General features: G+C 44.6%; 1 protein-coding gene across 1 annotated transcript; it reads right to left on the reverse strand.

Moving 5' to 3' along the window:
* Positions 1-4099: 4099 nt before the first annotated feature.
* On the reverse strand, positions 4100-18104 carry LOC119389417 (protein phosphatase 1D). The gene is made up of 6 exons (XM_037656653.2): positions 17567-18104; positions 16270-16404; positions 12662-12877; positions 11705-11922; positions 7968-8214; positions 4100-5582 (listed from the first exon to the last, which is right to left on the reverse strand). Exons 1-6 carry the CDS (start codon positions 17859-17861, stop codon positions 4822-4824), a joined length of 1872 nt encoding a protein of 623 aa, XP_037512581.1. The 5' UTR covers positions 17862-18104; the 3' UTR covers positions 4100-4821.
* Positions 18105-20503: the final 2399 nt, after the last annotated feature.

The raw sequence follows: 20503 nt of genomic DNA on the forward strand, positions 1-20503 counted from the left end.
TCAAAAAGTAGTGTCAATGATTAAGGGCAGGAATACAGCATTCATGAGAACAAAGCAAAGGATTGCCATTGAGTTTGTGCGACACTCTGCAAGTCCGCAGTGGAATCTTTTTCCTAGGTTAAAAACTGCCTTAGGTGATAATTGCTTGTTGGAACATAGTCTCCCATAAAAGGACATCGTTTTGGGACAGATGACAAAGTAAAAGAGGCTTGCACGAAGGCTCTAAAGGTCATTCTATAGGAGGCCTGCCATAACGCATTCAATACCTGAAAATCTCTCTGGAAGTTATGTATCAATGAAACAGGAGCCTATTTTGAAGCATTTTAATGCATTATACCGATCTGATCGATAAATTTGGTTCAACTCACTGATATTGCATTTCAGACATACCCTGTACTATTTCATGCAGGTAACCTGCTGGCTTGATACTGTGTTCAACGTCAGTCTATAAACTAATCTCAATATTAATTATATAGAAACAATAAAAGAGAACAACAATTTCGCTTGTATTAGTCAATCATCCATCCACAATAACAAAAGAATCACTCTTGCCAGCGAAAAAAGGTGCAGAAAGAAAATACTCGCAGTACCATCCTGAAGTTTCTGCACTAGCTCACCGCTATGTCTATTCTGGTGGCCTACATTACATTATTCTTCATTGGTAAAAATGGCCTACATTGTGTTCTTCAAAAGCCATTAACATGGCACATTTCAGGAACGTTTATTGAGGCAAAGTGGGCAAAATCTGTGACATCACACTAAAAAGTAGCAGCTTTTGTGTGAAATTTGAATGAAGCTTTACCTAATTTTCTCTTATAATAATGAACTTATGACCATTAAGTTAAAAGCAATAGAGCTATGAAAAAATTATCATTCGAAACCATGGAGGATGGAAAGGTCAGGAGAGGCCCCAGCTGACCCACTGCATTGGGAGATGTGCAACAGGATTGATGTAACAGTTTTGCAAAAGATTACTGGGACTGCTGAGCCAAATGCACATGTTTCCGTAGCAGCTCTCCTCAGGGCTTCCAGAAAATAAGACAGTTTTTGCCGTAGGCGTTTCTCACAGTACATTCCGTTTGCAACACGTGCTGTGTTTGCAGTGTCGCGTGTGTTTTATGCACGTGAGCTGCAAGTGCCAGTGAGCGACACGTAGAGGCTCCCGTGCAATCATGAAAACCTGCATGTCTTTGTCCTCTGCTTGAATGTGCCATGGAAGAGTGTCTGCTTCATTAGAACTTGATGCTTCAGCAGATCATCACAGTGGAAGTCTGAAACTTGCACTTCCAGCTTCAAAAACAAAAGAACATACTGTCAGGGCCTCTCCTACTTTGTTTCTTTCCTCCACTGTCTAAACTGACCTAGCAGTTCAAAAAATATTTGGGATAATAACTGCCAAATTAATAGAACTGCTTTCCTGTGCTCAAACTGAAGTGTTAAGTTACTTCTGCAATTTCTTCTGCTTACAACAGGCACTGCACATTCATCACGCTTCTAGTAAGCAAGAAAACAAAAGTTTGTCAAACGGGGTGATAATGATAAGACTGCACCCTATGAAGTGTGCAACTAATACCCGTGTCACATGGGCATTTGGAAGGCCTTCCAAATGATAGTCTATTGACTCAATGGTCAAGCACGAGCTGCTACACAGGACGTTTCGAAGGCTGTCGAGTCAACAAGCTATTGAGTCAACGGAGCACCCCACAACTCCATCGAAACTTCGATGGCCATTGAGCAATGGAAGCGGAAACAGCGCCAACGTGCCCTCTCGTTCACAGTGCCCTTGTACTCGCGATTAGAAAAGAAAATCTAACCAGTATGCTTTAAAAGCAGTATATGTGAGCGTTACAAATGGGTTAATAAAGTAGTTTTGCCACATGAAATGTGGGAGATGCACATATTCTTGACAACGGCAACATGCTTGTCTTCATCGCACCGTCTTGCCACGTATCGCTTGCCACAATTTCGATGCTCAACTTAAAAACTAAATATGTATTCATAAGTACAAATATACAATTTATCAAAATGTCTAAACAAAAACAAAATGCATATTTCTGATTTTAAGTGAATTTATATTATTTAACTTTAGGTGACATGAACACGAAAATAAAGATCCGCAGCGCCACACAATTTTTGCGAAAAATGCCTGAACCACTGAACGGCTGTTCAAAACTGCCATGTAACAGCACGACAACTCCATCGAGTTGTGGCGCTTTGATGGCCATCGACTGGACGGTCTTTCAAAAGTGCCCGTGTTACACAGGTATAAGCCGAATTTACAGTGAAGACATCCAGAGCTGGTATTTTCTAGTTGTTTACCTTCAAATATGCACAATCTCTCCTGCATAGCTGTGGTATGCAGGATTTAATGGAAGGTCCCCCTAATGAGCATACTATACGTCAGTGAGCAAGTATGGATATACTACTCAGTTGCTGATACAAGTACTGAATTTGGTAGAACCCAAGCTGTTATGCAATTAGCATCTGTAGTATATATGCACAAACAAACAGGCTTGACACTACAAAAGCTTTTGTCCACAATCCGCTAAAAGGCTAGAAATAACTACACACATTTCAGATGCACATTTTCCACTTCACAAGTATGGCACATCATGCCTGCAGACTGCATAAGCACGTCCCACCATGTGCATGCTCTTGAGCTACCGCAATGCAATGCATTGCTCAAGCTAATGTTGTTATCTCGGCAGGTGAGAGACAGACTGGCACCTTTTAAAACCAGCATGTGTGGGTGAGGGCTTGGGGCGTTCGTGCTTGAACAGCAGCGGAACAGTATTGAACAAAATTCTATTGTATCAGGGTACTTGCATAACAAATGCATACAGCCTTCATAAGTCTAAGCTGGAAATCTCCGGAGACAGGTTGTCACCCGCAGTTGTCCCTCACTTGCCACACTGTCCCCCGCCTCTGGGCAACAGTTGACTACATTGTAGGTTCGGCTTGCTCGTTGCCCATAGCTTAGCCATCTCCAGGCCATATCAACATAAACACCACCCTTCTACATTGGCATGACGCTGAATAGAAGTGTGTTAGCCACTGGTCAATAAGGCATCGCACATTATACCTGAGCCATGCCAGAGGCAAGACACTTCCAGGAAGAAACATTAGTGTGAACGGCATTCCAACTGGCAGACTGATTCGTGTCTGCCAAGCTTTGAATGATCTTCGCATTGTGTATATATATATATCAGTCTTAGCACATTTGTACAGCCTTCACTCTCAAGAATGCGTAGAGATGTATAACAACTGGTTCAGCATATAAATCGTTTTATTTTATACATCCTTCCAGCTTTGTACAAGTCAAACTAGCTTGTTGTGCTTCATCAAAAAAAAAAATAATAATAATAAAATTAACCACCAGCATCCTTTCTTCAGTCACTCGTGGCACTAACGTGCTAATCGAAAATCTCCTGAGAGCTACATTATGTGGGACAACAAAACTACTGTGAACACCCTGAGTGACGTTGCTCTAGCATACAACACCTTGAATTACATGCTGCACTCTGCACTGTAATGCTTGTGGCAGATATTTCTATGCCCCACACAAAACAAGAACGTCTTACAATACATACGAATAATAAAAATAAAATGGAACTATAAATCCACCCTAGTGAAAATGATTCCGCACCCTTATTCACATTATGTAGGTTGATGCAAGGGAGAAAACTGAAACAGATTGTACAACTTTGCTTCATCCGAATATGCTACTGTTAATGGCAGTGATTTCCAAATACACCCGAGAGAACGACACAAACAGGTGAAATAAATTGGGAAATTGTAAACCTGTAAAATGTACAAAAAGATAACACATGAGCATGAGTTGCCTTACCACCTTTAAAAACAGGCAGCACACAATGCGCTGGTTTGAGATATATTCTACTTAAGGTCACAAGGAGATATATTCTACTTAAGGTCACAAGCAAGCTGAACAGAAGATTGCAATGTCCCTGCCGCTAAAACATCCCGTAATAAAAAAAAAACTCTTAAAAAGATGGCAGGCTCGTAAATGGAAAGCGTGCACCGCACACTTGAATTCAACACATTACTGTACAATATACACAAAGAAACTAGAACTTCCATAGGGGGCAGTGGTCGAGGCAGTAGCCACAATGCCTGAATGAAATATTGTATCGTCTGTGGGGACAATTGCTGTCCCAAATTTTAGGAACAAGTGCCACAAAAATGCATGTCAAAAGCAGCCATGCTATTGTGCAATGCACAACCACAAGTAGTGTTGGAAACTCAGCGGAATAACTGGGTTCTCTTGTGAATATTCAGTACACAGGGGTGGTGTCTACAGAAACCCAAACAAGGGTGTATCACATTTCACTACCATCACTGCCGCTTCTCACACTAAGCCAGCCAACAAGAGAGATATTTGTAGTTCTTGGCAGTGCAACGTTGCTTGGCTTATACCTCTGCACTACAAGACAAAATGTGTTGACCAGCCATGATGCAACTTCGACATAACATGTCTCAGCCTTGTATCTTCCGAGGGGAGTGCTCATCACATTTCTCAGTTTGTCTTCCTTCACACACACGCTAGTGTCATGAAAATGGCTATAAATACTGATGTGAAGACTTGGAAAGAGCAGAAGAGTTCTGAGGTCAACAGTCTGTGCCACAGTGACATCACTCAGGCGCGACACATTGCTAGCCACCACGCAGGTATGCTAGCAGGTGGACGAATTGCTGGGCACACACTTAGTGGCCACGAGAGGCACTTCCCGCACACAAACACATGAATGTATATGCACACACACACAAAAACAGACTGGTTTGAGATACATGCTGCTCGTAAAATCATAGTCTTGTTTTGCGCGTGCGCCCTTTGGGATTATCAGCAGCTGCATCTGTTGCCTCGTCTTCGCTGTCATCGTGGGGTCGCTTCTGGGCTACTTCTTCAGTCTCGGCGTCGAACGACAGTCGCCGTTTATGGCTGCCAGCTGTGCCATTTTTACCTTCCCTGCTGTCACTGGCCTCTTTTTCTTGCTCCGGGGGCTTGCATTCAGGCTGTGAACTTGGCTCTTGACTTGGCTCTGAATTTGGCTCCCAACTTGGCTCAGGCATCGACTCTGAACTTGGCTCAGGCATTGACTCTGAACGTGGCTCTGGCATTGACTCTGAACTTGGCTCTGGCACTGACTCCGAACTGGGCTCTGGCCTCGACTCCGAACTGGGCTCTGGCCTCGACTCCGAACCGGGCTCTGGCCTCGACTCCGAACTGGGCTCTGGCCTCGACTCCGAACTGGGCTCTGGCCTCGACTCCGAACTGGGCTCTGGCCTCGACTCCGAACTGGGCTCTGGCCTTGACTCCGAACTGGGCTCAGGCCTCGACTCCACACTGGGCTCTGGCATTGACTCTGAACTTGGCTCTGGCATTGACTCTGGCCTTGATTCTTGGCTTTCTGCTTGCATGGCCTCTGCCCTCAATGAGGGTGGCGAAATTGACGGGTAGACTCGCTTGGGCGTCAAGATCACTACCCGTGGAAGGCCTCGCATTCCTTCTGGCTCATCACTTTCCGGGTCACTGGACGGAGACCTTGGTGGGCTCAGCTCTCGTTCTGCACAAAGACGACGCGTCGTGCGTATGTTTGCAAGGAATGGTCTCAAACAGGCACACCACTACAAGGTGATCTATCAGCCCAAATGCCGGGCCACAATATTTGAGAACAACTCGTTAGCTTCACAATGACATCTATAGCCTGTTCACTTTATGAACCTCAATGCATGCCTTGTAAGCAATGTATAAATGCATCCCTTTTGTTCCACAGGATTAAGAATGGCACAGTGGAACCTATTAATGACATTAAATGGTAAGGCTGAAATATGCAAGAGGTATAACAGGCACAAGACATCAAGTCATTTGGCTTGACCATACAAAAGACTTTGTATCTCAATCTAAATAATTGCTTCTTAACATGTGCATTTATACTCACAGACAACTTTTCTTGGCTATGAGGTTAGAGCTACAGGGACACAGCTTCTGCACATGGCGAGATCATCTCGGGAAAAGTAATCTGGAAAGCTTGGCATGGTTTCAATTTTCCATGTTATGCACAACACAGCTCCTTTACCTCAGACAACTCAGCGCAGATTCTGGGGTCTAATCAATGTTTATAGATATCCCATATTGGAATGTGTATTGGGCCATGTGTGCTCTCCTTTGCTTTTTGTTCAGTTTTGTGGGCTGAGCTTGTGATATGCTTTTGCATTGTACCCGTGTAACCAATCCTGACTAAGGCCTCAAACATGGGCCGCCAGTATAGAATAAAAAAATAAATATGTACAGCAGACTCAATAATTCAAACTCGAGGGGACCCCAGGATTCTGTTTGAATTATCAAAAGTTCTCGTGAGTATGACTTCGGGCAACATACCAACCTATGTTGTAATGTTTACTGTTTCTCAGAGCCGCAGCAACGTCCTAAACAGCTCTGCATGATTACCAGTAAAGTTTTTAAATGTCAGCGATCAGGTGGTACTCATTATACACGGCATGTGCACGTATGTGCAATTAAAGAACAAAATGTGCCGTGTCTCACAACAGCTAGAAGTCCCTTCTCAATCTTAGTACGCCTTTCTGCATGATGCCAGCGTGCTGCGGTGAAAGCAACTTAAACATATGGCACGCGATCAACTATATATGTGGTAAGGCCAGACCGTTTTGGGGTCTCTTTTTGCTTTTTTTTTTTCTTTCCTCAGTCAACATGAGATTCTTAGTGCGTGCAGTTTGGCTAGTTTGGTCGCTTTGAATGCCGAACATGGGCTTCATTTGCGGACGTTAGTGATATAAAAACGCAAATATTCAGCTAGAAGCGACAAAGGCAAGTTTCAGGCAAGGGCAAGCAAAAAGTATGACTTAGCTGAATTTACGCAGTGAAGAAGTCTGAATTAAGTGGCCTTAAAATACATTAAAAACATGGCAGACCAACCAAAAATTCAAAATTTCTTTGAAATAACCAAAAGTTTGAATCATCGAGAGTCTACTGTATAGAGTTCTGAGTAGTGAGCAACACAGCCTTATGACCTCAATGTCTGCAAGCATGCACATGCAGCGTTCATAGAGCCAGTGCAGTGCAAGTCAGATAGGTCACTCGTTTGTACATGCCAGCAGTATTCCCGGGTGGGTTCACCTGGTTTCTACGTACACATTCCATATGCTCAGTTTAGTGTGCTCTTTTTTGTAAAGTTGGTCATTGGTCTCTAAAGAAAGGTGGGACAGCAGGTGCCAATGTTCACAAGAAGACGTGGAAACCATTTGGACTATGAGCAATGCATAAATCATGAGACAGTTTTACATGTGCTCAAATCTGAAAAGATGGTCTGTCAAATAAAAACTGCAAGTGTGTTACAAAACAACTAGAGTGTCAAACCGAGCAAAATACCATGCCCGCCAACCTGTAGAGTTCGAAATTTGGGAGATTTGCAAAGCGAGAGAGGAGGGGGAGGGGGCAAGAGCGTATGTCCTGTGCTGGTCGGGTGTGAGAACGCATCAGGCAATGTTGCACAGTTGCTTGAAGCTCTAGAATTTAAATAAAATTGCGTGCATTTCACCACAACATTGATTTTTTAAACTTTCGTGTTTCTGGGCTCTTGTCTCTCCCGGCTCCTATGTTTTTTTGTTGTTTTTTTTACATAGTAGCGAGGAAAGCATATGAAAACATTTTTTTTTGAAACACTTGCAGTACTCATTTGACTGACCCTCATTAAAATACAACTGCATGTGTTTCAGGAGAGCAGCGTTAATGCTACGTATCTCAAATTATGTGTGGTATAAAACAAAACAATTATGCTCTATATTTCCCATGTAAGAAAATGCATGCTTCCGTAGCCTTCGATTCATAGCCTAGAAAGGCTGTCCATGAGTATAACAAGCATGAGCTATGGCCTGGAGCCAGCAAGGCAGCATGGTATGCTATTTCACTGAGGACGATGCTTGTCCCTCACCATCAGGAGCAAGGGAGCCAGGCTTTGGCGATGGTGGTGCTTGTGGCTCTGGTGCTCGTACTTCCTCCCTAGGCCGCAGTCGGTGCAGAAATCGCTGACGCAGAAGCACCTCGTTGCGCGATGGGCCCGCCGGGTCAAGCATCACTGTCACCACACTTGTGTTGTCAGCACGGGTTTTGACACGGCCCCAGCGGTACAGGGCTTCATCCACCAACATTTTGGAAGGGTTGTACACCTGATAATCTTGCTGCAGGAGGGAAGACAACATGATTACTTACATCGTAAACTCATACGTGGCTTAATTGTGCTACACATACATTTGAGAGCCCTGTTTCTTTTGAAGTGAAACAAAGAAAAAGAAAATGTACTGCCAATTCAGCAGTTCTGCAAGAACTGAAGCAGCACAGTTTGAGCAGAGTTTTTCAACCTGCAGGTTCTTTTTTACACTGTAACTTGAGTGATAATTGCAGGCAGAAGAGGCTGCTTCCAAGGGCCCAAGAGTCCCAAGGATACGTGGCACCTGTGCCCAGTTGCACCAAGTGCAAGGACAGTGTTGCACATCATTATATTAATGCTGTGGGGATATGCATTTAAAAAATTACAAATGGCATAAAACATGTACCTTGTTCACAAAAGTCCAATGCATGTAACTATAACCCAGGTATCTACAGTTGGATAATATATCATCTCTAAAAATGCTTCTTTATACTACCCTTGTATGACCAGCACCAAACCATTTCGACTGCAGCGCTGTAATGACGTCACGCACACATACCGTGCCGACCTTCCCGAGCTGCAGCATCGTACGTTAGAACCACGGTGGAGAAATATGAGAAGTCTCTCAACGATGGTGTTTTGCCATGCTAGGAACACGTCGAATACTTGCATGCGTTTCGGCCAACCTCTGATCGACGGCGCTGTTTGTTTGGACCTATACTCGGTGACAACTTATCTTGGTAGAGGAGCGAAGGCTATGGAGGTGGGGCATCCGCACATTTGTGTTACCACGCAAGTAGTCTGGCAGCTTGCAGCTGATTTCAGTTCCAGTTTCGGTTTTGCTTGCTCGCGCTATTCGTTGGCAATTCAGGCTGACGACATCTTACCCCAGCATAGATGTTACAGATAACTTGCTGGGTCTGTTTTGACAGCCAGTTTCTGCCACATTTCGAGTATATCATTCTTGGAGAATGAAACAACGAGTTAGTGGCCGCACATGGTCCAGCCGGCATCGGGGACGCCATATTTACTGCGAGAACAGACGTGCGGAAAACATAGTGCTGTCCAAGAAATGAAAAAAAAGAAAAAGAAAGAATTGAGGTGTACAATAATCGTTTTCCCACCAACAGCTTCCCATACTCATTATTTTTATAATGAAGAAAGCTTTTTTATTCGAGCTAGGTAACTCTGAAAATGGGAAAATAAAGATAGGTACTATTTCCTGATGCGCAGGCAGGCAAGCGTTTCTGTTCTGTAGCTTCCACAGTACTGCCAAGAAAAGTTGCCAGGTATAGAGTTACTGCAACTCTAGGGATGGCCATCATACGCAGACGTTGCGTGTAGTTGCGAGTGCTTCTGTGCTTGGTGTTGGTGCACTTGTGCTGCTTTTGCATGGTTTTTCTTGTGGCATTAATAGCTTTGTGAACCTGTGATGGGCAAAAGATGTTTTGTCCCGCGCTGCAAGACCAGGTACAAGTCATGTCAGAAGTACTCGTTGCTCTCTGCCCTGAAAGACGACGAATGACTGGGTACACGACGCGTTAATACATGCGAAGATGGTTTTCTTGCTATACAAAATTACAAAATGAGCATTCACTGCGTTTGCCCATGTGCGTTGCCCTGAACCGATGGAGCCCAGGCACTCATGCCATCTGTTGGAAACTGCTAGAAGCTGGGGCAGTGCCGTTGAGACACCTCTCATATTCCTCCACCGAGGTTAGATTGCAGTGAGCTTTTGGGCTTTGAGCACTACTGTGAGCTAAAAAATTGCCATATTATTTGATTACTTCATGGCTTTCACATAAATCATTTATTTTTTTTCAGCAAACGAAGGTTAATGATATGTTTATGATGTCAAATGTCTATGGCGGCAGGTGGTGCCACACTGTCGTTTTAGAAGCGCAAGAAAGCTAGGATTTCAAACGGGCATTATTAAATATAGACTGAATATTGCGCCCAAATATTTAGGAATCAGCATGCCTGATGCTTATTGAAGCAGTGAAAACTACAACCAGGCAGCTTCATTCTCTTTTCACGCCCCCTTTAACAAGGGAATAGTACTTTTAAGCCGTCTTTGTTTTCCAGGTATCTTCAGCAATCTGAGTGGCCTGGGCTGCTGTGCACCAGCTAATTACGGATTCTACATCAGCAAAACAAGTACAGTAAGTTCTCACTAAACAGAACCTGAAGGGACCAGGAAAATATGTTCCATTTAACAGGAGTTTCGTTTACCGAGAGATGAAGAGTGAGGCAGAATTCAAGTACAAAACCAATCATATTAAAGGCAGCTGTTCCATTTAAGCGGCAATTCTGTTTAAGAGATTTCCATTTACTGAGAGTCTACTGTATACAGAGCAGACTGTGTACTATTTGCATACGTGCACATGGAGTACGTGAACACTGTTCCTAATTCTAGTGAACAGGACAACAGTGTCATATGAGCTGCAACATGCTCTTATGAGCATCACATTTACAAACAGAGCACAAGGTTGCCACTTTCTCAAGCATCCTCTCTTCATACAATGGCCCGTCCTCACTCTCCCTGAAGCAGCCGGCTGCTCCCAGAGTTCATCATTAAGCAGATTGCTGCTATTGGCTGATAACCGACATATATCACGAGCAGCGTTTGGATCAAATGCATTTCTTGGCACGCTCTATAGTGTGCTAAAATTGCAAAGTAGCAGCACCAGCGCACACCGGAATCACACAGTCAGTGGGCAATGGATGTCATGACGTGCAGACATGCACCAAGAGATTCTTTTCTTTGTCATCCCTTCCTGCGTAGCTTACAGCCCGCTTGTCAGGACGAGAGATGAGAAAAAGCGCTCAAAGCGTGCGACAAATCCCTGTAACTCCTCTCGTTCTTGACGGACTTGAAAAACGTTGTAGTAATCGATTCGTGAGGCAATAAACTCCAATACAGAGGACGTCCGATGATTACTTCGAAAAGTGGTTCAGTAGCCCTTGAAGTATAATAAAATATGTATGTTGATAAGCAGACTGTCTGTAGTTCCTGTGCTCCAGATCACGTATGAATAACTGTTCATTGTAAACAAGATGTTGGTGGTACATAAGGAATGGCCAGTGAGGGGTGGCCATTCGTTGTGGTCAGTCCTCACTGTTGATCAAGAAAGCGTGGTAGGTATGAAAAGCACATGCGCATTTAGCAACGGTTTATTTTCCTGAAACCTATGAAAGGATCAAGAAAGTGACATCAGATCAGAGCCATCATCGTGCAGCTTGTAATTTCTGCATAAGAATAAGAGAAATTCGACCATCAGACTCCCGCGCACGATGCCACAGCCATAAGTGGTATCTTGCCTTCTGAATAAGCTGGTAAAATGTCATTTCTTGTATGGTACCACAGCCAGCAGCAGCTTGCCTGCTGAACACTGACTATGCATTTTTCCCAGAGTGCAGCTGTTCTAGAAAAGCTGTTCTCTGCTGCAAGCAACTTTGGTGACATTTCAAAACATAGTTCAGAAAGTGCTATAACTGATTCCCGTGAAAGGTCAACTCACCGAACCAGCCTGGGCAGCTTCAAGGAATGCATGCTCATTGTCCCGCTCTGCCTGCTGCACATATCGAACGGCCTCAGTGATGTCCACCATGTTCCACAAGCCATCCGAGGCCATGACAATGCAGCGGTCTCGGCGTGTGTCCAGCTTTACGACACTCACATCTGGCTCAGGGCTGACTACAAATTTGCCTGCTGTGTAGTTGTAGCTCCACAGGTCACCTGCAGCCACAGATGAAAGAATTACTACCTGTGAACAGTCGCAACACAAACTACTAGGCATGATTTCCCAGGGCCTTTACACAGTTGACTATCCTACACATGAGGAAGGGGATGATAAGACAAAGCAGAGCAACAGGAGCTGGTAAAAATGATGTGCGCTAGACAAGGCTCGAGGTGCGTATAGTGGGGTAGTTGTTGCCTTCAGGCACTTGAACAAGCCAATTGAATTAACTGCAACATGCTGGACTGAGACTCGGCTGCAAATGGTGCTTAATATGCTCAAGCTATACAGTTCTGAGCAGTCTGCTCCTTTCACTAGTGCCATGGCTAGGCCAACAGGATATAAACCAATGGTTTCTTCTGTTAACAGTGGGTTGTACAAGGCCAGCAACACATAACAGTTATGTTTTCAGTCAGTGCTCAGGACAGAGACATAACACAAGGACCTGTAGTCTATCATCCTCTCCATCAGCCTGTAGTTTATCATAGTTCTGTATGGCCAAGTTGATTATGGAATGTGGCAGCTGTTATGTGCAGCTGAAATCTGGCTCAACAAAGGATAGCATAGGGTGCTTTCTGTGAAAAGAACTCTGCAAGAGCGGACTAAAGAGACGAGCACTCGTCTCTCAATGCTTGTCTGTGTTCCCTCTCTTATTTCATCATCTAAGGTTGCACTGCATTTTTTACACTGAATTGCCAAACAGCCCATTAGCACACAGTGATTCAACAAGATGTTCACCCAAAGATCTTGCCACTGCCAGAAAGGGGATCTTGTCAAAGTGGGTGCTCCTCCGGACAGGGCCACGGTGACCGACGCAAGGACGGTTCCAAACAACTCGGTCCACCCCAGACTTGTTCATGACCAGGCCACCCACACTGTGGATGCGCTCCTTCTCCCGTGGGTTTTCAGGCTTGTGGTCATGCGTCAGTGGCTGCCCGTACCAGTTCTCCCCATCTGCACACAACCGGTGGTGCAACAGCTCATTAGTGCAGCTACCCTTCAACGTCCTTGATAGCTTCTTGTACATTCAAACTGACATAATGAACACGAATGTAACAAATTATCACATACAGTAAAAGCTCGTTAATTCGACACCCGTTAATTCGGAAATTCGGACGGCTCTATTGGTCCCGGCCGAAGTGCATGTTAATCTATGGGATTAAACCTTCGTTAATTCGTCAGAATTGGGCTCCGCACCGCTTAATTCGGACAAATGTTGACGGCTGCCGCTACACAAAAGTGTGGTAAGGCAGCGCTGGCACCACTGGAGCGAAACCGAAACCTGAGTGACATCGGCATCGTCATCAACTAGTGGGGGCGATCGCAGCGTCACCGAACGTCGGCGTCTTCTTTCTTCGCTCCACTGCGCCTCGGCTCCGACGCCATTTTCTCTTGTGTTGTGTCGGCACCGTCTCTTCTTGCGGAGTTCTCTTTTTTCCCCCGTTGTGACCGTGTTTACATGTGAGGCCCGTGCATGCGGCAGTAGCTGACGATGGCATCGGCGAGGTGTCAGCCGAGTCCACCGACGATAACTGCCCGACCTTCGATGCTGTCCTTCCCTCAGATATGACCCTTCAGGACTACATCGCGATTGATGATTGTGTCGCCACGACTGGTCTCCTGCCCGATCAAGAAATTATTAATGATGTCGCGAACTCATCGCACCTCACGGGAAGTCTCGGAGGCTCTTTTGATATTAGAGGACGTTTGCCTGAGCACTTCCGACAGTTTGCGTGCTGTTGGCCATTTGGAAGAGTTAAGAAAAATTGTAATGTCAGCCGGAATCTGCGCGAAAACGCAGACGACCATTACAAAATACTTCAGCAAATAAAGGTATGCTTCTCCAACTTGATTTTAATGTTGTTTTTCCTGTTCATTCGTTAATTCGGACATTTTTTCCAGTCCCGTGAAATCCGAATTAACGAGCTTTTACTGTATCAGATAAAAAAGTAAATAAAAAAAGTCATGACACCACAACATCGACACAGACTTACCTTCATAACAAGTAGACAATATAATGACACTGTTTCGGTGCCAGCTGTAACTTTGTCCGAATAAAGTTCAGCTATATTCACCTTTGGGTGAGTGTGTACTATTGTTCCTATGGGTCACACAGCAAAGTTGATACCGCTGTTTTTTTTGTCCAGCATTCTCATTTAAGCAAGTTTTGTCTATCCAAAACGCATTGTATGTAGCCATATTAAAGTGCCATGCACCATGCAAAAAAATTGCTAGTGCATTCAATACGCAGTTTCAGTCCTGCTTTACTAATGATGATGGGAAATTACCTACTTTTGTGTCACCATTACCGCCGATGCCTGACATAGCCGTAAGTGAAGAGGGAATTTTTAACATGCTCTTGAAACTTGATGTAAAAAAATCTGGGGGTGCTGACGAAATACCCAATGCCTTTCTCAAAAGGTACGCTGAATGGGTTGCCAAATATCTGTGCATTCTTTTTACAAAATCGCTGAAAGAAGGACAGGTGCCAATCGATTGGAGGACAGCCAAAGTGAAACCACTTCACAAAAAGGGAAAGAAAGATGAAATTAGCAATTATAGGCCAATATCACTATTGTCAACAGTTTGTAAGTTGCTCGAGCATATAGTTCATAATCATATTTCGGAATTTCTAACTGCTCATAATGCCCTATCCCAGTCTCAACATGGATTCAGAAAAGGTTATTCTACTTGTACCCAATTAGTTCAGACAGTTCACGATTTTGCATTGGCAATTAATAAAGGTGTGCAGACTGATGCAATTTTTATGGATTTTTCAAAGGCATTTGATAAGGTTACTCACAAAAAATTAATTTTCAAACTAGACAACATGCTCAAAAACAAGCAGTTAACTAAATGGATTTTATCTTACCTTCATAGCCGGCAGCAATTTGTTGTATTTAAAGATAAATGCTCTGAGAGGGTTTCTGTGGAATCTGGCGTCCCCCAGGGATCGGTACTTGGACCGCTTCTTTTTCTTTTATATATCAATGACATTGTGAATGACGTACCCGTTAACATAAAACTCTATGCAGATGACTGCGTTATTTACTCCGAGGTAGAAAACCCTTATGACCAAATAAAGTTAAATGCCGCATTTCAAAAAGTTAAATCTTGGTGCGACACGTGGCAGATGCCCATAAACTTTGAAAAAACCGTATTTATGCGCATTTCACACAAAAAAGAGCCCCTCTTGTACCAATATTGCTGTAACAATATATTCCTTGCTGAGGTGCAGTATTACAAGTATCTAGGGGTTTACATTACCAACAACCTGACGTGGAATAAGCACATCGATTACGTTGGAGCTTGTGCTAACACAAGACTTTCATTTCTTAGGAGAGCTCTCAAGCACTCCACTCCCACTGCGCTTGCTGGCGTACAAATCAACCGTTCTACCCATTCTAGATTATGCAGTCGTTATATGGGATCCTTTTACGTTGACTAACAAAAACAAGATTGAAAAAATACAAAGAAAGGCAGCCCGTTTTATACACAATAGTTATGGTCGCACATCTGTTAGTGCACTACTAGCGAGAGCTAATCTTCCACCAATAACTGAAAGAAACCGAATTTCTCGCCTCAAATTTTTATATCAGCTAATCAAAAAGCATTATAAGATAGACACTAGCACATTATTGTCTTTCTCCTCTGGGTATCCGACAAGGCATCGACATAGTCTCTCTATTACGCCCTTTCAAACACGTAATAATTGTTTCACGCATTCATTTTTCCCGAGAACAGTCAGGGAGTGGAACAACCTAACTAATGACGTTGTTTTACAGCCATCACTTGAAATGTTTGCCTCGTGTCTAACTGCATAATATATGTGGTGTATATGTGTGCATATATATATATGTGTATATGTATGTGTATATATATATATATAGGTTTTTTTTTGGAATTGTGTTAATTAACACCCGTGTTTTTCCAATACTTACGTATGTGACTGTTTCTGGTATATTTATTATCCTGTACATTTTGAATTGTATTCTGTCGCCATGGTTGATCATGTATTCGTGAATAGTGTATTTCAGTCTTTCCTTTTCTTTGTAATTCCGAAAACTGTACTTTGCTTCCGTATTTTTATTTTTGTTCTTGTTTACCTAGGAATACCTATGATTGTACATCCCACCCTGCTATAATCCCTCATGTGGGATTGCAGTATCTACAAATAAATAAATAAATAAATAAGACATTCGTGATGCCAGAAAAAGCTACCATGAACATGCAAACCCAACAGTATTCTATTGCATGCAGCAAGCCTTCTTTCATGATACATAAGAAAATGTCACTGTGGTGCCACATTTTCAGCTCTTTGCTACATCAAATAATTATGAACTTACCCATACTTTGACTTCCAAGTACTATACGTGAATCTCCAACATGGCCAATGAACAGCTTGCCCCTTCGAATGAAGCCGATGCTCGCGGTTGTGCCTGATGTACTTGGCAAACCTGACATTGTCTTGGGCCACTTGCCTGTTGCAACAGCATGAAAAGAACAGGAATTCGGGTAAACTCAATATGAGATATGACTGCACTGGACACCAGTGCTTCAAACTAAAAGTGCATACACAAACGAAACACTATGCAACCTTAAGTGTCAGTCCAAATGTTACGAAACGGTGTTTACTCGTATGGCCCAAATCAGAGGTACCCACTTCCCTACAGTGAGGTAGGGTGTCGTGTGGATGCTGCACTAAGTGCGATTTGTCGAATGCACTCAATAAATCTGTCATTGTAATTACCAAAACTGGAAAGTTTACTCATCATTTATTCCAGCAGTATACTACATGTCCAGAACAACCTGCAGCCATAGTAGTAGTAGTAACTGCCAGCCAGTTTAGGTGCGCGGCCCAATGAGAGAGGTGGGAAAGCCACCCTTCTCCTTCCCTCCCTGATTTGTCCCCCATTTGCAGACCTGTCAGCGGTCTTTTTCCATCTCAGTGCACATACACAAGGTTTGGACGATTCTTCGACTTGGGAGAAGCTACTTCTAGGTGTTTTCAGTACTGCTAGGCAGTTTATGCGAACAGTTGCTTGTCAAGTAAGCACTCCGATGTTGATGAGCAGTACCGCATACACACGAGTAAAGCGACTGCTCTCAACCCCTACAACAGTCGGTATTTCAGGACACTAAAAGCTCTCCGAGTGTTCTGCAAGGCGCTTGGACTGCAGCAATCGTTCACGATTTCTGTAGATTCAAACAAAAGCACATTATGATTCCGGTAAACGCGCAAAATGGCAAGCATTACTTCGTTTTATGCTTTAAACAAGGCGCTATTTTTGCTGGTAGGATTATGACCCGTAGTAAGTTTTTTTTTTTTCTTTCAGTTATTCACGCTTATTGGTCATTGGGAAGCCAACCACATAGGTCGGGTTGGCACGCAACAACAGGAAAAGCAGCAGGTGCCGCGTGTACCGCGCGGTAGCTGCGGTATCTGAAACGCTCGGTTCCGTTGCTCACTACGGGAAAGCCCAGCTGCTCAATAGGTGCTAGGCCTAGCTCAGCGGGTGAGTTGCATCACGGGTAACGCCGTTGCCCGAGAGGCCGAACCCGCTTCCCGTGACCCAGCGGCGGCGGCAGCTCGAACGGATGTGACCACGGACACAAGGAAAACACACAGCACGAAGTACTCACCAACTTCCTTCCACATGCCAAGATGTGTTGTGAGGAAGCCGTGCTTGATGGCACGCAGCACGTGTTCATCGTTATTTGACCAAAAGTCGCTTTGTTTCACAATAGCGTCGAGCAAATGCTCCTTGGCGTAAAGCGCGGCTTCACGACCACCGTGACCGTCGAAGATGCCGAAGTACGCGTATTCCAGGTCTGCCTTGTCCTTGGTCTGCTGGTATGCGACGACGAAGGCATCTTCCATATATTTACGGCCACCCTGGTTACAGTGCCCTGTGACTCGTAGATTTAAACCTATCATCGCGGCGATCTCACAGCACAGACACACACACCGCACGTCACACTTTCCTAGTCGTACAAACAGAAACCATTCATTCACTTGGCTTCAACGTTGATGCCTGCCGCGAGTAGAGCCTGCTTCGCGCCGATTCACCACCGCGATCACAACGCAAGACAGGCAGGCCGAGACAAGCTTCCCCAACCGGCGCACACTCGCCCGTCTGGCGCAAGCAGCACGCTATTCATTCTGCTACCATCACCCTCGTGCGGCGGCTCTCTTGCTCGCCCTCGTGCCTCCCCCACCTCCCCACTCTCTAGCTCTCGCTCATTGCCCCCGCAGGTCGGAACGTGATTGGCTTCAGTCTGCTGTGACGTGGCCTCCTTGCTGCTATCCCGTTTCCCTCTGACGTTAGTGACGTTGGTGAGAGAAGGTCAGAGGACGATTTGTGACCTAGACCACCCAGACCAACGCCGTTGCCCAGACACACTAGACATGGCTAAAATGTTTCGCGGTTAAAATAAATTATGATGGGAGGACCGGCCGTTGTTCGATGGGCATGATGCCAATAAAGGACGGATAGGCGGGCGGCGTGAGAAGACAAGAAACGGGCGTGTGCGTACATGCGCGCCGGGCATATAAACAATCCGAATGATTCCGTGCAGTCGAGTTTCCGCTTCTGCTGTTTGAGGTAATGATAACCACAGAGCGTCTGTGGGCCAGCGCTGCAAATTACGAGGAAATTTCGACTGTCTGTGCGAGGGTGAATGAACTCACTCAACAGGGTGTGGTACGTGTTCCTGGTGTTCCAGCTAATCTCAACTTATTAGAACTTAGTTAACTTCAAAAATGCTGGTGTCAATCAACGCAACACCTTTTATGATGAAGTTCACCCAGCCGCCGTTTCCAGTTTATCTTCTGACCAACGCGACAACTCCTCTGACGAAGAAAAGCGCGCGAAATCTGAACAGCTACGACGTGATTGAGCTAGCTGTAGCGAGAGCCATACGATAGAGTCTAAAATGAAATGTCGGTGCATGAAGCTCGCAGAATCGTAGACAGAACGTGTATAACTGTACGCAAAGCCGGGACTATATGTTAGTTATAGAACTGCGCTACCGAGGACCAAAAAGGAAGAATAAGGCATACACACGGCGCTGAACGTACAGAGTTTTATTGGAAAAACATTCTTGCTTTTAAAGACAACTATCAAGAGAGTGCGGATGCTCATTGTCAGTAAGATAAACCTCTCTCATTACTAATCCTAAAACATGGCCCTGCTGCAGATACGATTTTAGATACGCCCCGGAGGAGGGGCCTCATTCCTTTATTCAGTCAGACGCCTTTCACGTCATTTTTTTAATATAGGGAAGATCGGCTGGTACATTCATGTCAGTTTTGGAGAACAAAAACTCCTGAGGAGAGGAATACAGTAACTTGGCAAACACTGAAATCGTGTTCGTTCATAATGACAGCAGGCTGCAGCACAAGAGAAGTGGCGGAGGCATTGTGTATATCGAGAGAAGCAATCGAGTGGCTGCGCTAGTCAACCTTCCGTAGCGTTATCGTCCAAGAAAACTGGCTTCTTAATCAGGGGTGATCAATGAAGGTGTGCAACCACGAGGCCAGGAGGGACTTGCATATTGAGCATGCGCGCTCGCTTGATCTTGTTTGTTTTTCTCGCTTATCTTCATTCGCTCGTGTTTCCGTATTTATTCCGCCAGAAAAGGGAATGAAATTCATTTTTGAAAGTTATATAGCTTTTTGGTCTTATATCCCGTCGATTAGTAAATCACAGTCATGCTTTACCAACTGCCCAGTCTTCAACGTAGTTTACGACACCACGACAATTTCCATCAAAAGATGTGACCTTATCTTTAGCTCTGGAGGTGTCATGTCGGAAATGACTTCCAATCTGTCCTCCCATAGGCGGGCGCAGGGTTCCCCTTCAGGGGGCAGGGGGGGGGGGGGGGGGCAAAGGTTCATCACGGCGCCCCCCCCCTCCCTATTAAGTCAATGTATGGTCAATGTCAATGTCAATGTAGAGTACAACATTCGAGTACTCTACCGTTCCGGCCGAAAACACTCCGACGCAGATGCCTTGTCTCGCTCTCCTCTACATAGCGAGACTAATTAGTCATGTCAATGTCAATGTACTCTGCCGACCCGTTGCTCGGCAGAGCAACGGGTCGGAAGCGAGCTTGCATTGGTCGCGGCCGAGCGGTGGATGTAAGTAGGTGCGCCCACGAGAACGCAGGTCTTTGCGGGAGCGCCTCTCGAAATGATATGCACTTAACCGGGCTTTTACTTTCTTCAGGTCCCCTAAGAAAAACCGGTGGGTTCCCAGCGGCACTGCCTGTACCTGCCGTTATTAAATGCGAATCATTTCTTAACGAACTTTTGGCACTTGAGCGTTTCTATCTATCTATCTATCTATCTATCTATCTATCTATCTATCTATCTATCTATCTATCTATCTATCTATCTATCTATCTATCTATCTATCTATCTATCTATCTATCTATCTATCTATCTATCTATCTATCTATCTATCTATCTATCTATCTATCTATCTATCTATCTATCTATCTATCTATCTATCTAGCCGCCTACGTCTGGGTGCTCTCATGATCGCGCCCTTAACTTGCTGTAGACCACAATTGGCA

The sequence above is a fragment of the Rhipicephalus sanguineus genome, chromosome 4 (assembly GCF_013339695.2).
Source record: "Rhipicephalus sanguineus isolate Rsan-2018 chromosome 4, BIME_Rsan_1.4, whole genome shotgun sequence".
Taxonomy (NCBI): Eukaryota; Metazoa; Arthropoda; class Arachnida; order Ixodida; family Ixodidae; genus Rhipicephalus; species Rhipicephalus sanguineus.